This window comes from Microcaecilia unicolor, chromosome 8, assembly GCF_901765095.1.
Source record: "Microcaecilia unicolor chromosome 8, aMicUni1.1, whole genome shotgun sequence".
NCBI classification, from domain to species: Eukaryota; Metazoa; Chordata; class Amphibia; order Gymnophiona; family Siphonopidae; genus Microcaecilia; species Microcaecilia unicolor.
Window position 1 is genome coordinate 19760668 of NC_044038.1, and position 16489 is coordinate 19777156.

A 16489-nucleotide genomic window follows, 5' to 3' on the forward strand; every position below is an offset into this window, starting at 1 on the left:
TGGAATCGGCAATTTTGCCACTTCCGCATGCAGCTGTCCGGTTTTACACTCCTAAACAATAGCCAATTAAGCTATTCTCAATGTATGTATTTTTATATATAGAAAAGCTCTCAATGTTGTCTACATAAAGCCACTAAGACATTTTACATACCGTATTTTTCGGACTATAAGACGCACTTTTTTCCCCCCAAATTTGGGAGGAAAATGGGGGGTGCGTCTTATAGTTCGAAGGTAGACTTCTTCCTACTCACGCGATCTTCCCTGGTGGTCTAGTGACGTCGGGGCAGGAAAGACCCTCCTCTTTCCTGCCCAGCGCGCTGCTCTCCATCCTCTTGTATGCAGCCTGACGGTCTCGGCGAGATTCAAAATGGCCGCCGAGAATTGAAGTCTCAGCGGCCATTTTGAATCTCGCCGAGACCGTCAGGCTGCATACAGGAGGATGGAGAGCAGCGCGCTGGGCAGGAAAGAGGGGGCTCTTTCCTGCCCCGACGTCACTAGACCACCAGGGAAGATCGCGTGAGTAGGAAGAAGTGGTGACAGGGCCGGGGGGAGGGCGGGATTCGGACAAGACGCACCGGAGCACCTAGGTTTTAGAGTTGGGAAAAAGGAAACATTTTTTTTTCCTATTTCCCTCCTCTAAAACCTAGGTGCGTCTTATAGTCCGAAAAATACGGTGTATATACTTCTTAGTGATGTTTCTTTACTATAGATTTTTTTAGTATATGTTTTTATTACCATTATAAATCATTTTTTAATCGGCTAATTTTTTAAATTGTTATTATATTTTATTGTGATTTATATGTTCTTATATGTTTTGTTGCTAGACCCCTGAGGCAGGCGTTGTTTCACGCCGAAACACGGCCCGTGTCGGGTCACTTGCCAATAAAATACTCCTGTTGTCTCAGTCTTGAAGGCCCAGTGTTGCTTTTTTGAAGGTGGAAATAAACAATGGGGGATTAAGGAGAGTCAGTCTCTTGGTTCCTCCTGTAATGTCCCGGCCAAAATGATCGCTTTGTTCAAGCTTTACTTTTGTCAAAATCTGGATTGTTGTAATTTGATTTTCCTAAGAACATCTGGGATCTTTTACATTTCAAGGCAGTTCAAAATACTGCTGTGAGACTTATTTACTCCTTAAGGGCTCCTTTTACTAAGCGGCGGTAAGGCCAACGCGGGCTTACCGCTCGCTATTTAGGAAGTACCGTCGGGCTAACGCAGCAGCCCGGTGGTACTTCCCCCCCCCCCCCCCCCAATCCCACCGCGCTGTCATTTCCGGCACTACACAAATTTGTAGCGCTGGATACTACCCGGCGGTAATCACTGCCCGGTTACCGCCGGGTTAGCATGGGAGCCCTTACCGCCACCTCAGTGTGGGGGGGGGGGGGGGGGTAAGGGCTCCTCCCAAAAATGGCCGCGCGGCAAGTGCTTTACTTGCCGCCCGGCCATTTCCTGAAGGAAAGCGAGACCGGCCCTTTTACCAGCTGCAGTAAAAGGGGGGCCTCGGCGCACGTGTAAAACACGCGCCGACGCCAATGCAGGCCCCCGTTTTGTCACAGCTTGGTAAAAGGGGGCCTAAGTAAATATGATAGGATTTCTCAATTTTATGTGGATCTTCACTGGCTTCCTATAGAGGCCATGGTTTTGTTTACATTTTCCTGCTTATTGTTCTATGTCCTTAATATCCGCTGCCCCACTTTGAATTCTTAAGTTCTTCTAGAAGTAGAAGAACAATAAACTGTTCTCCTTTTGTGATCCTTTTGAGTGGAGGAGTAGCCTAGTGGTTGGTGCAGTGGACTTTGATCCTGGGGAACTGGGTTCAATTCCCCCTGTAGCTCCTTGTGACGCTGGGCAAGTCACTTAACCCTCCATTGCCCCTGGTACAAAATAAGTACCTGAATATATGTAAACCGCTTTGAATGTAGTTGCAAAAACCTCAGAAAGGCGGTATATCAAGTCCTATTTTCCTATTTGAGATTCTGCATGGAATGTTGCTACTATTGAGATTCTGTTTCTACTATTTGAGATTCTACATGGAATTGCCCCAGGTACAAATAAGTACCTGTATACAACATGTAAGCCGCATTGAGCCTGCCATGAGTGGGAAAGTGTGGGGTACAAATGTAACAAAAATAAAATTAAAATAAATAAAATTTGCTATTCCACTAGCAACATTCCATGTAGAAGCCTGCCCTTGCAGATCAGCAACGCGGCCGCGCAGGCTTCTGTTTCTGCGACATGCAGGATGTCAGACTCACAGAAACAGAAGCCTGCGTGGTTGCATTGCTGATCTGCAAGGGCAGGCTTCTACGTGGAATGTTGCTAGTGGAGGAGTAGCCTAGTGGTTAGTGCAGCGGACTTTGATCCTGGGGAACTGAGTTCAATTCCCACTGTAGCTCCTTGTGACTCTGGGCAAGTCACTTAACCCTCCATTGCCCCTGGTACAAAATAAGTACCTGAATATATGTAAACTGCTTTGAATGTAGTTGCAAAAACCTCAGAAAGGCGGTATATCAAGTCCCATTTCCCTTTCCCCTCTGCTAAAGGTGTGAAGAGGTTAAGGATCCATGATATGCTTCTTGCTTACCAAGCCCCTAAAATTTGGCACCTATATGCCACTTGTGTTCAGTTCAATTTAGAATATATATTATAGGCTTAAAACAGCTCTTTTTAAGGGCTTTCTAATTATGTCTGATTAGGGTGTCCTTTTACTAAGGTGCGCTGAAAAATGGCCTGTGGTAGTGTTGGAGCATGTTTTGGACATGCGTAGAATCATTTTTCTGCGCACCTGTAAAAATGCCTTTTTAAAAATTTTGAGTGAAAATGGGTGTGTGGCAAAATGAAAATTGGCACGTGTCCATTTTGGGTCTGAGACCTTCCACCTGTTGACTTAGTGGTAAGGTCTCGCGTGTTAACTGGGAGTTAGAAATGCTAGTTAGTAGTAGTAGTAGTAGTAGCAGTAAAGGTCTACGTGCGTAGAATGCCTTTTACTTCCCGGTAGCGCCGCGCTCCAGAAAATGTTAATTATTTTAATGAAATTACCGCCCGGGCCACATGGTAGCCGGGCAGTAATCCCAAATTGGCATGTGTAGGCACCCATGCGGCTTAGTAAAGAGGCCCCTAGGTTTTTCGTTAGTGTTCCTAATTCCCATTATTATGATGTAAGGTTTCAATTCTTACTGTAAACCGCTTCGACCCAAATTTTAGTTTTAGCGGTATATAAACTGTAACTGCCTTTGAGCTGATGAAAGACCCAGTGGGGAAATTCCCCATAAACCTGTATTCTTTTTTTAAAAGGGGTAATATACGTGTGGATTTTTGTCCTGCCCTTGAAATCTCTGCATGGAATAAATCACCATGTGTAAATAATGGCTTTCTGAAATCAGCATTTACATGTTATACAACCAGTCTACACATTTAAATGCCTCTAAAGTAATCCTCTTAGCCACTGGGAGGAGGAAATTGCTGTCCTGTGAGATACGCTACTTAACCTCTCTAGATAGGCAGTTTGCACGTGGCTGGCATTGAACTGGTCCCTTCGTTTTTAGATAAAGCATTAGTTATGCTATTAAAATAATTTGCCAAGTTGCAAACCATGCCAGTCTTTAAAAAAAAAAAAAAAAATATATATATATATATATATTCAGTTTTTAAGAAGTGGCATGGAAGGAGTAGCTCACCTAAACCAGCTTTTTGACCTCCGAGCACACAGGTTTGGGGGAGAATTGAGGTAGGGGATTGTACGGAACAGGTTAGTAAAGGGCCACATGACACTTTTGTCTCGGCTTTGCTTTGTTGCAGACTACATGGCTCATCTTGTGGAGGTTCAGCATGAGAGAGGAGCTACAGGAGGCCAGACCTTTCATACTCTGCTCACCGCCTCCCTGCCACCACAACAAGGTATTCACATTATTTATATATTTATTTATAAGGATTTATTTACTGCCTTTTTGAAGGAATTCACTCAGGGCTGTGTACAGTAAGAATGGATCAAACATGAGCAATAGTCAATTACAGCAGTAAAAATATTGAAATAACAATACAAAGATGGCATAGTAGACTACTTACAATGGCAACACAATACGTAATAGAAATTTTCATTGATAGTGAAGGGTAAAGCAAAGATGGAACATATAGATAGGTAAGGGAGTAAGAGGAGTTAGAAAGTAAAGTGACAAATTTCAAGAAGGTTGCACATGAGGGCAGAGAGATGGTTAAATATTATCTTAGCTAGGGTACCTATACTTGCCTGGCGGGGTGGGGGGGGGGGGTCGCTTGCCCCTCGATCTGAGAGTGGAGTTCAGTCTTTAATGTTTAAAACTTTCTATACTGCCTTTACAGATTTTGTAATCTTTCTGTGTGCTTCTTCACGTTACTATGTCTTGGGTTTTGCTTTCCTGGCAGGTATGTTGATATTAGATGTAGAAAGCAGTTAGAGACCTCCTTTGGTGGTATGGACCATTATAAGAGACTCGGGCTATTTCTGTCAATCAGACAGAATTTAAATTGGTGCCCTCGATTAAAATTTTAGGATTTTATCTGGGTAAAATGTTAACTTTGGAACCACAGATAAATGATCTAATTAGAAAAACTTTTATGCTTTTTAGAAAACTCCAGCAGATACGTAAATATTTCAAAGAAGATCAATTTTGGATACTAGTTCAGTCTATGATATTGAGCCAATTAGACTATTGTAATATTGCACACCTGGGCTGCACTAAACAAATACTCAAAAAACCTACAAACTATTCAAAATACAGCTCTTCGTTTGATTGTTTTTCTTTGAAAAAACCCAACAGAGTATCTCACTTCTATGAAAAGTTACACTAGCTCCTGGTGGAAGCAAAAATCCAGCTTCCTTTATAAGGTGTTAGATGGTTCAGTACATTTTATTTCTATGATCATATCAAGGTAGCAAAAGAGATTAAGAATTGTAGAAAACAGAATACATTTTTCCCTTTTCCATCTGCGAAAGGTATTAAAAGGTTACAAATATTCAAGTCCCTTTTAAGCTTTTCAAGCTGCAAATCAGATCCTCACATTCATATGTAGAGTATCGATTAAATATTAAGATGTTTCTTTTTAAGAAATATGTTTTAAATTCTGCACAATTTTATTATCTTTTGTGTAGGATTTATGTAAACTGGGGGAAGTTTTCATTTGAAAATTCAATTGCAGGTTATCCTTGTGTCTGCCAGCTGCCTGCAGCATTTCAGAATTGCTCTCCCTGTTAATAACTCTTTATCCATCCTTGTTTGCAGACTGCGCTGATATTCTAAGGCCAAAGTCTTGCACTGAAACTCCTCAAGGCCTGGGAAGGGTGCGTGCTCTGGCAAAGATCCCAGTACTGGGTCCAGAGGATGACCTGACTGGGATGCTTCTTCAGGTACGGTTTCTAACACCTTAGGAGAAAAAAATTGTATTGCTCTTACAGGAAGAGAGGGTTCCTTGAAGACTAGTCCTGGCTATTCAGTATTTTCAGACCTTATGCTAGGGAGTGTGGTTTATGGCTGCCAGACAGTTGTCTAATAATTGGACTGGAAAAATCATTACAACAGGTCCGAGGGATTATTTATCTCCATGATTGTTGTCACATCCAGTCTCTCCAAAGTTCTGTTCCAAAGGCTCACTAGTAATAAGATAATAAATCTAGTCTAAAGTTGAACCCCGGGGGAAAGGTTGTTGCAGTCTCCAGATTCTGTTCTGCATCATTCAAAAGAAGTCTTTCAAAGTACAGGGAAATGCAGTTGTAACCGTCACCTGAATTTCAACTCCCAGCAGTCCTTACAGGTTTTCACACTGAATTGTCTCACAGCGGCCGCTGTTTTCTTGTAGAAAGTTACAGCTATTTCTCCAATAGTCCCTTCCCAGGATGATAATTTAGTTCCTAAACAGATGTAAGTTAACCACATAAGTGGGAGCCTCCTTGCAAATATGCACTATGCAAGTTAAGCAGGGACTTGATGTACCCCCTTTCTTGGTTTTTGCAACTACATTCAAGGTGGTTTACATAGGGGCTCATTTTCAAAGCACTTACCCTTACAAAGTTCCATAGTAACCTATGGAACTTTGTAAGGCTAAGTGCTTTGAAAATACGCCTCATAGTATATACAGGTACTTATTTGTACCTGGGCTAATGGAGGGTTAAGTGACTTGCCCTGAGTCACAAGGAGCTGCAGTGGGAATCGAACCCAGTTCCCCAGGATCAAAGTCCGCTGCACTAACCACTAGGCTGCTACTCCACTAGCAACATTCTATCTAGAATCGCAATTAGTTCAAATAGTATCAACATTTCATGTAGAATCTCAAATAGGGAAAGGGAAGTGAGACTTGATATACTTCCTTTCTGTGGGTTTTGCAATTACATTGAAAGCGGTTTACACAGTATATACAGGTACTTATTTGTACCTGGGCTAATGGAGGGTTAAGTGACTTGCCCAGAGTCTCAAGGAGCTGCAGTGGGAATCGAACCCAGTTCCCCAGGATCAAAGTCCACTGCTTTAACCACTAGGCTACTCCTCCACTCATTCCACCAATGAGCCAACCTCATCAGTGATGTCACAATGGCTTGATTGCCCGATACTTGGCTCACTTCTGATATTGTGATGTCATAAGGGAAAGGGAAAAGGGACTTGATAAACTGCCTTTCTGAGGTTTTTGCAACTACATTCAAAGCGGTTTATATATATTCAGGTACTTATTTTGTACATGGGGCAATGGAGGGTTAAGTGACTTGCCCAGAGTCACAAGCAACTGCAGTGGGAATCAAACTCAGTTCCCCAGGATCAAAGTCCGCTGCACTAACCACTAGACTACTCCTCCACTAGCAACATTCCATCTAGAATCGCAATTAGTTCAAATAGTATCAACATTTCATGTAGAATCTCAAATAGGGAAAGGGAAGTGAGACTTGATATACTTCCTTTCTGTGGGTTTTGCAATTACATTCAAAGCGGTTTACACAGTATATACAGGTACTTATTTGTACCTTGGGCAATGGAGGGTTAAGTGACTTGCCCAGAGTCACAAGGAGCTGTAGTCAGAATATAGCTGTATACAGAATATACAGCTATACAGAATAGCTCCTGGGTGTCTTACTGGCATTTACATGGTTACACATGCACATACATGTGTTAATGCTGGTATGTAGACATTTACTTGCACAACACGTGTAAAGGCAGGTATGTAGCTTACAGCATTGCTATTTAGGTGTCACTACTGAATAATGACTGAGACTGCTTGGGCCTGGTCTGAAATCAAACCCAGGACCTCTATGTGGCAGAGGACAGCGCTTAAGCACTGAGCACGGGAGCAGCCTTCACACACAATCTGAATTATTTGCTTCACTCTGTTATTGACTAATCTTTTTCCAGCTTTTCCCTCTGAACCAAGACCCTCGGTGGCAGAACTCAAACCCACGTCCCATCTCCCTGGCCCTGCAGCAAGCTCTGGGGCAAGAACTGGCACGGATCCGGCAGGGCAACACCCAAGTGTCGGGAATCACAGTGCGTCTTCTGCAGGCATTGGCAGCGCTAATGAACTCTTCACACAGCGGTGCTCTGGTTATGGTCATGCATCGCAGTCACTTCCTCTCCTGCCCGCTTATGCGACAGCTTCATCAGTACCAGGTGAGGAGTTACAGGAGTCGTTGGCTTTCATTCCCCTGTGCTTGTTCTTGTAGCGTCGGGATTTAATGTGCAGGTTTTTGGAAACTGAAAAGGCATTAACTCTCTAATACTCTGTATGCCAGCAGCTCTGCATGAAGACTCATTCTTGAGGTTATTGGTCTGTTGTGTCTTGTAACATATGAGTATTTCTTTACGAGTATAGATGTATTTCTTGTGAAAGTAAATTGACCTTTTTAGATGTGGGGGGAAATTTTGGGGAAGAATAAACTAGCCTTTACAGAAGTTTTCATACCGCTTGCATGTCTGCAGAATCCAAAGAGCATTTTTTACCCTTGGACTTTACAAGAAATTTCAAAGTAAAAATTAGCTGGTAGTGGTTAATGTTTTCAAAGGTACTGACCGTCACCGGCTGAATTTGACCTGCATTGTCAGATGCTGGACCCAATCCAGACACTGGCATTGAATATCTAGTCATAGACAGCTGCCAGAACATCTGGTTGCTGGCGTTATTCAGACCGGTGCCTGGATTAAGTTAGGACAACCTTTTATCTGGACCTGCTCAGCGGGTTGAATCTCTCTGCTAACCGGGTAAATCCTGGCTCTGCCCCGACTGTCCTCGGACCACTCTGGCACTAAGTTCAAGTCCAATTTATTTGACTTTCCACAAATCTATTGTCAAAACAAAATCTAAGCGGTTTACAAAAATATTGTTGAAAGTAATGGGGAGGAAGTAAATAAAAACAAAACAAAACAGGACATCACTAAAAGCAGAAGAAGACAAATATATTTCAGAAAAACAAGGTAAAAACAGCACTCAGCCACAGAAGGGGAACATGAGAAGGAATGACTATAATGTCGGAACAGTGGGAAGATAGTGCTGCGGTGGTCACATTGGATTTTCAGCGGCACTGGGCAATTAAGTGCTGCTAAAAGTCCAGGGATGGTCCACTCACCTCCCGTGCCCAATTAAATCATTCTGAATGTCTACCCCTACTTTTCATAAGAGAAAAGTACCTATATATCTTTTCAGTGGATACTATTTTACTGATTGAAACAACGCATGTACATTTGAAAACAGAAAGTAGGTGCATTTCAGTTCCCACTCCAGGAATGGCTGTCCCAACTTTGGGTAAAAACACAAGCTGTACACGTCTGCTGATATGCAGGATGAGCAATTTTCAGATAGTCAGTTTATGCAGGTAAAATGTTTTGAAAATAAGGGACCCAAGTAAATTCCATTCAAATGTGGGGAAATAAAGAGATCTTCAAGATATTTTGTGAGTACCTGTGGAGACTTGACCGGAAGTGCCACACGCTTTAACATTGTCCGGATGAGCTTGTCTTGTTTCTGTTACTCATCTTTGACTTTCCCCTGTCTTCTTCCCCTCCCCCCAGCGCTGTGTTCCCCAGGACATGGCATTCTCCTCGCTCTTCTTTAAAGTGGTCATGCAGATGCTGCAGTGGTTGGATACTCCAGGAGTGGAAGACGGACCACTCCATGCACAGCTGAAGTCGTTCGCTGATCAATACTCCGCCAGACACAGGATCAGTGACGGTACGGAACTGACGATCAGTGACGGTCAGAGGTTTATGTAACGGAGGCACATCGGGGTTCTAATGCCTTTACATCAGCTTTGTCTGGTGATTAAGGGGTGAAATCAGTTCACCAAGCTGATAGGTGCACTGTGGCATTAATGCCAGAGATGTTATAAAATGAAGTTAAATATGATCTAACTGGAACATTCAGCTAGACATCTGCTATTGTACAAAACTATTAGAGAGAGGGGAGGGGATGCTGTCAGATTTTAGTGTTTTGTGAGATGGATAGATGAAGTATATGACGACTAATGCCATCAGTGGAAACAGACTGCATAAACCGAGTTAAGAAATAGGCATATCTCTGGAGCCAGGGGTGTATACATGAAGGGGGGTGGGGTCTTGGGAGCCTGTCCCCCCCCCCTCCCAACGCACACACACTTCCGACTCAGGCCATCTCCAAATTTGTGGCACCAGATGCCTGGCTGGCGAGGATGTTCAAGCCCTGCCAGCCGAAGAGATTCTCTGCCAGAGCGGCAAGGAAATCGGCGGGGAGCTTCAGCCGCCATCACCAGCATTTCTGCGCATGCTCAGTTAATGCATTGAACTGAGTTGCCGGCGGCAGAAGCTGGAGCACCATGCTGGCTTCCTCACTGCTCTGGCAGAGAATCTCTTTGGCCGGTGGGGCTTGAGCATCCCCGTCAGCAAAGGTATGATTCTGTGGGGGTGAAGGGGCAACCGAGAGGAAATGCTTGCCGCCCCCCGCCCCCCCGAAAGGTCTGGCTATGCCCTTGCTCTGGAGGTAGCAGTAAGGGAAAGTTCGTGGTCGAGCGCTTTGTCTGATCTCTACCTTTTGTGGAGGATAGGGAGCTGGGGTCCTTATACGTGTAAGTTCTGTAGAGCCTTCTCCTCTGTAGTTCAAGCAGGGTTCCTGCACCTCGCTGAGGCACTGGCGTTCCATCGTGACTCAGAAGTGATTAATTCCACTGTACGAGCCATCATCACGACTCTAAAATCTGGGGGGAAATGCAGCATTGAACCGGAGCTGATTGGCAAAGGTATGCTTTTAGTTTGAAAACTACTGTTAATTGTCTGGAGATCAAGGGAGTAGGAACTAGTTCCTGGATGTTAAGGGGAAAAGCGGATTACCCCTCAGAATTTGGGTAATACTATAACTAGCACATTTCAAACTGAGGGGTGTGAGTGGAGATCATACTGACCCGCTCTCCCCCCTGTTTCTTCCGTTGTTAGTTCTTCAGGGTTTGATTGACACAAGGTCTCCATACCTGGAGGAGTTGCTGACGGTTCTCTTCTCAGCCAGCATAGATTCTGCGTCCAAGTTCCCTGCCACCGGCCCTGTGGCTTTGGTGAGCACACTGCTGCTTCAGGAAAAGGAGGATGTGCCAATGAAGAAAGAAAATGACAGCTACAGGTGAGCAGGGGAGAGACTGCTGACTGGAGACCACAGTGAGGAGGTTGCAAGAGCTACTGTGTACGCTGCCTCTGCAAGTCTAGGAGTTGGGGGTGAAGAAGGGCAGTGTTGTAGTCATTATGTAGCAGAGGGTGGTAAAGACTGTGTCACTTCAGGGGTGTCTACTACTACTACTACTGTTTAGCATTTATATAGCGCTACAAACATAGAAGAAAGACAGTCCCTGCTCAAAGAGCTTACAATCTAATAGACAAAAATAATAAAGTAAGCAAATCAATTAATGTATAGTGGAAAGAGGAGAGGAGGGTAGGTAGAAGCGAGAGGTACAAGTGGTTACAAGTCAAAAGCAATGTTGAAGAGGTGGGCTTTCAATCTAGATTTAAAGATAGTCAAGGATGGGGCAAGACGTAGGAGCTCAGGAAGTTTATTCCAGGCGTAGGGTGCAGCGAGGCAGAAGGAGCGAAGTCTGGAGTTGGCAGTAGTGGAGAAGGGAACAGATAAGAAGGATTTATCCATGGATTGGAGCGCACGAGAAGGGGAGTAGGGAAGGACGAGTGTGGAGAGATACTGGGCAGCAGCAGAGTGAATACATTTATAGGTTATTATACATTATAGAAGTAATTGCATTGACTCGGTCCTCGTGCCAGCCATCATTACATTGTCTCCATTTTTTTACTCCTTAAGTGTTGAAGCCACGTGGATGAGTCATTCATCAGGCCTCCTTATTGACTGGTTGGACTTGCTGGACCCTGAGGTGATCAGTAGCTGTCCAGACCTCCAGCAGAAGCTGCTATTTTCCTGGAACAAGGTATAAAAATAACCCTCGGACACGATTTGGTCAGAATGGTCCTTCCCTTCCCATCCTACTGCTTTTCTTAACCATATCACAACCTGCTAATAATGATAGAATGCAGGTTTTGCCTTGTGCTTATTGAGTAATCAGAGTTTTTGCCAATATCTTTTGCAGGTAAAGGGCAACCTGCGGGCACAAGAACTCTCTTTTCGACCATACCTCTTGGCCCTTCTAACCCATCAGTCCAATTGGACAACTTTGCACCACTGCATCACCCTTTTGCTGAGCAAACATCGAGAGATGAGGTGGGTTCCAGCAGTCTGTACACCAAGACACAAAAGAATAACAGTTTCTGGGCGATATTCAGCTCTCGGCAGTCAAGACGTTTTAAAGCTGCTAAATGCCGTGGCCTGAATTTGACAGAGATAGTCAATTCTGAGGCAGGCATTGAACATCCGGGTCATCTGGGGACTTGAAATTATGCGGATGCCAGCTGACATTTAGTGCCAGTATACAAATACCTAGCCAGGCAAAGATAGAACCGCACAAAAGGCAAATCTTTCTGCCCAGTTAGGCACAGAATATGGCCAGCACCTTCCTATCTGCCAGCTCCACCCCGGCACTAAGCAGATAGTGCCATGGAAGTCAGAGGGAATATTCAGTGGCACTGCTTAGCAGGGGCGTATCTGGACTCCGGCGGTAGGGGGGGCCAGAGCCAGAGAGAGGGGGCACATTTTAGCGCCCCCCCCCCCGCCGCCGCCGCCGCCGCCCCCACCGCCGAGCCCCCACCGCCACCAATGACTTAGTCTCTCCACCCCCCTCCCGCCGCCAACCCTCCCCCGCTGCCGTTCTTACTTTTGCTGGCGGGGGACCCCAACCCCCGCCAGCCGAGGTCTGCTTCCACCTGCCGCTGCCTTCAAAACTTCTTCTTCAGCCGGCGGGGGACCCCAAACCCCCGCCAGCCGCCCCGCGCTGTTTAAAATTCATCTTCGGCCTCCGTGGCCGTGCTGCTGGGATAGGCGGCGCTGTTGAAATCCACTTCGGAGTCTGACGTCGTTGTACGTTGTACGTGCTGCGACGTCAGACTCCGAAGTGGATTTCAACAGCGCCGCCTATCCCAGCAGCACGGCCACGGAGGCCGAAGATGAATTTTAAACAGCGCGGGGCGGCTGGCGGGGGTTTGGGGTCCCCCGCCGGCTGAAGAAGAAGTTTTGAAGGCAGCGGCAGGTGGAAGCAGACCTCGGCTGGCGGGGGTTGGGGTCCCCCGCCAGCAAAAGTAAGAACGGCAGCGGGGGAGGGTTGATGGCGGTAGGGGGGTCCAGGGCAAAATCTGCGGGGGCCCAGGCCCCTGAGGCCCCACGCAGATACGCCCCTGCTGCTTAGTATCCCCTCCTGGCCCGCTGATAGGGTTTTAATATCCCTTCTGCCCTCTTAAATTCCTTTCAATATCTATCCTTTTATTTTTATTTTTGGTGTAAAGCTGCCCTGTTATTACTAACAAGAGACTTTCACACTCATGAGTAAGTTGTCATTAAGTTAGTAACACAATGCATACAATCTGTGACTGCTGCATTCATAACAAATATTACAATCACCGTCAACATCAGGAGCACTCTTAACGACTTGCTGGTGTGCAAACCATCCTTCCATTATGTAGCTTTCCACTGATCCAGAAGGAACCTGTTGTGGGATAGTTGTGTCCATCAACCAGCAGGTGAGAACTACTACTACTACTACTATTTAGCATTTCTATAGCGCTACAAGGCATACGCAGCGCTGCACAAACATAGAAGAAAGACAGTCCCTGCTCAAAGAGCTTACAATCTAATAGACAAAAAATAAATAAAGTAAGCAAATCAAATCAATTAATGTGAACGGGAAGGAAGAGAGGAGGGTAGGTGGAGGCGAGTGGTTACGAGTCAAAAGCAATGTTAAAGAGGTGGGCTTTCAGTCTAGATTTAAAGGTGGCCAAGGATGGGGCAAGACGTAGGGGCTCAGGAAGTTTATTCCAGGCGTAGGGTGCAGCGAGACAGAAGGCGCGAAGTCTGGAGTTGGCAGTAGTGGAGAAGGGAACAGATAAGAAGGATTTATCCATGGAGCGGAGTGCACGGGAAGGGATGTAGGGAAGGACGAGTGTGGAGAGATACTGGGGAGCAGCAGAATGAGTACATTTATAGGTTAGTAGAAGAAGTTTGAACAGGATGCGAAAACAGATAGGGAGCCAGTGAGGGGTCTTGAGGAGAGGGGTAGTATGAGTAAAGCGACCCTGGCGGAAGATGAGACGGGCAGCAGAGCTTTGAACTGACTGGAGAGGGGAGAGGTGACTAAGTGGGAGGCCAGCAAAAAGCAGATTGCAGTAGTCTAAATGAGAGGTGACAAGGGTGTGGATGAGGGTTTTGGTAGAGTGCTCGGAAAGAAAGGGGTGGATTTTATGGATGTTGTAAAGAAAGAAACGACAGGTCTTGGCAATCTGCTGGATATGAGCAGAGAAGGAGAGAGAAGAGTCAAAGATGACCCCAAGGTTTCGAGCTGAGGAGACAGGGAAACTGAACTGAAAACTGAGCTGAGACATATCTCTCTTGTCATCCAATCCAGCTCTCAGTATTTTCTATCTCCAGCAGGTGGATGGAAACATTTTTATAGCCTCTGGTTCTCAGTATGGTCCAGTTGGTCAGCTGGTCCCCATATGAGCTTTGCAGGTGGCTTGAGTCTGAGGAGTCATATCTGGAGGTCTGCAGATCCCTGTCTGTGGTGCCCTGTGATTTTGCTTCTTCCCTTCCTTGACCTTTCCCCTATTTCCTGTAGACCTCTTCTTTTCTAGAACAACAACCTTTAAGAAAGAAAAGAAAGGAGAAGGAAAGAGGTTTGTTGGAGTGCATGGGTCAGAATATCAATCTTGAGCCTTTCTCATCTGTGGTAAGACTTATGGAGACTGTGAGCTTGGGGGCAACAGCCGACAGTGGTAAGTCCAACTAAAGTTTGACTCGGAACCACTTGGAGGGCTGCACGTTCTACTTGGTGCAGGAGAGGGATCCTGACTCGCTGCTTGGGAGACCGAATATGCCAGGGTCTTCGGGTTCTCTGGCAGGGCCGGTGCACAGTTTTATGGAGAATGTGGGAACGGGTGCCATTTTGTCAGGGCGACTGACAGTGAAGAGCAGCTTTTGTCTGATAACGTGTGGAGCACAGTCGCCATTTTACAGCCTTTGGGCCCAACAGAGCATTCAGTTACATCAAGATCTTTGTCTTCTCCAGAGTTTATATTGCTCTTACACCAGGCCTATTTACTGAAGCATGGACGGACAGAGTTGCAGCAAGATGCTTCAGTTTCTTGCCCCTCTGCCCCTCCAGCTCCTAAGAGATCTCGTTTAGACCTCCAGGATTGGGCAGATGAGGCTATCCCTACTTTTCCCTCCTTATCTGATGTGGCCTCGGTCTATTCAAAGGAGCCATTGTTGAAGGAGCTGTTAGAGGAAGGAGAGCTCCCTCCTGAGGAGGGAGGTGATCCAGAAGTACTGAGATTGTTTGTTTTGTGAAGAGGAGCTCAGCACTCTTATTTCTGAGGCACTGACAGTGCTTTCCATTGAGGTGTTCTGAGCATGGACTTTCTCTCTTCTCTGCTCAGATCACGCATATCCTAGTGTTTCTCCAAGCAGGTCTTCAGAAATGGTTGGCGTTGGGTTCTCTAAGAGTTCAGTTTCTGACTTTTGCCTGTTTCAGGGCCGGCTACAGAAGACATCTCTTGAGACTAACCTGGATATTGTTTGATTCTTGCAGGGAGCAGGCCGCTTGTGGCCTCCCTTTTGTATGCTGTGTCCAGAGTGGAACCATAATTTAGTCCTTCAGAAGCCTCCTTTTGAGCCACTCCGGAAGGCCTCCTTGAAAAACCTTTCACTAAAGGCTGCGTTCTTGATGGCTGTTGTGTTGGCACATAGGGTTTGAGCTTCGGGCTCTCTTGTCGGGATTCCTTTCTTCACTTTTTGGAGGCAGAGGTCTCCTTGTGCACGGTTCCTTCTTTTCATTTGAAAGTGGTATCAGCATTTCATCTCAACCAATTTTTGGAGCTTCCGTCCTTTTACAGAGAGGATGAAGAGGCTCAGTATTCTTCCTTAAAGTTTCTCGATGTGCGTAGAGTTCTCATTAGATATCTGGAAGTCATGAATGAGTTTTGCAAATCAGACAGACTGCGCTTTTTTGTAAACAGAGACTTGAGCTTATGGCTTACAAACCCACAGTTGCCAGATGGCTGAAGGAGACTTATCACGTCAGCTTATTTGCTTGCAGGGAAGCAGGCTCCTCAGGCCTTACGGACCCATTGTACAAGGTGTACAGTGATATCCTGGGCGGAATCTACCTTTACTGTCTCTGGTGGATATTTACAAGGTGGCAATGTAGTTGATGCAGTACTACAGGGTGGATGTTGCGGCGCACTCGGAAACCAGTTTTGGGGCTTCGGTCCTCAGGGTGGTGGTGCCAGGATCCCACCCACTCTAGGGATTGTTTTTGAAGATCCCACAGGTTCTGGAATAGTGGGAAGCTACATAACGGAAGGAGAAATTAGGTTTTACCTGATAATTTTCTTTCCATTAGGCCTGTCTGCTATTCCAGAGGCCCACCCAAGGTTTCCAAGATGTTTAGTCGGTGTGAAGTAATGGGTCAAATAATGACAGTCACCTTGCATGTTGCTTCCTGCATATCTCTTTTTCTCTACAAGTTGTCCAGAGATGAAAGGTCCACACGTGTTTGCTCATCTGGTTAGGGTTAAGTTAGCAAGTTGTTTAAGTTTGTTACGTTTGTTCTGAGTTTCTCCTTACTGCTTGTTTATGTAAAGACTGGATGCCAAGAGGGTTATGTCTCAGCTCAATTTTCAGTTCTCTATCTCCACCTGCTGGTTGATGAACACAACTATCCCACAGGTTCTGGAATAATGGGAAGGATTCATGCAAAGAAAATGATCAGGTAAGACCTCATTTCTCCATGGTCATTGACTTGGGAAGTGTTTTTTTTTTTTTGCTTTGTTAAGCTAACTCAGGCAGCTTTGAAATATGAGTGTAGAAACCAAGAGATTTGCACCACTTTGGACTTCATTAATAAATTGTTGGAAAA

The 16489-nt window shown here is 45.4% G+C and overlaps 1 protein-coding gene across 2 annotated transcripts in view; it reads left to right on the plus strand.

Moving 5' to 3' along the window:
• The window catches only part of LOC115476096 (integrator complex subunit 1-like), a 90854-nt gene that overhangs the window by 53723 nt on the left and 20642 nt on the right, over positions 1–16489 (plus strand). For both annotated transcript variants that reach the window (XM_030212249.1, XM_030212250.1), the window contains exons 28-35: positions 3796–3894; positions 5256–5380; positions 7368–7622; positions 9018–9177; positions 10076–10216; positions 10410–10590; positions 11275–11398; positions 11558–11688. In XM_030212249.1, the coding sequence (XP_030068109.1) occupies positions 3796–3894; positions 5256–5380; positions 7368–7622; positions 9018–9177; positions 10076–10216; positions 10410–10590; positions 11275–11398; positions 11558–11688 (1216 nt within the window). The remainder of the gene's footprint in view (positions 1–3795; positions 3895–5255; positions 5381–7367; positions 7623–9017; positions 9178–10075; positions 10217–10409; positions 10591–11274; positions 11399–11557; positions 11689–16489) is intronic.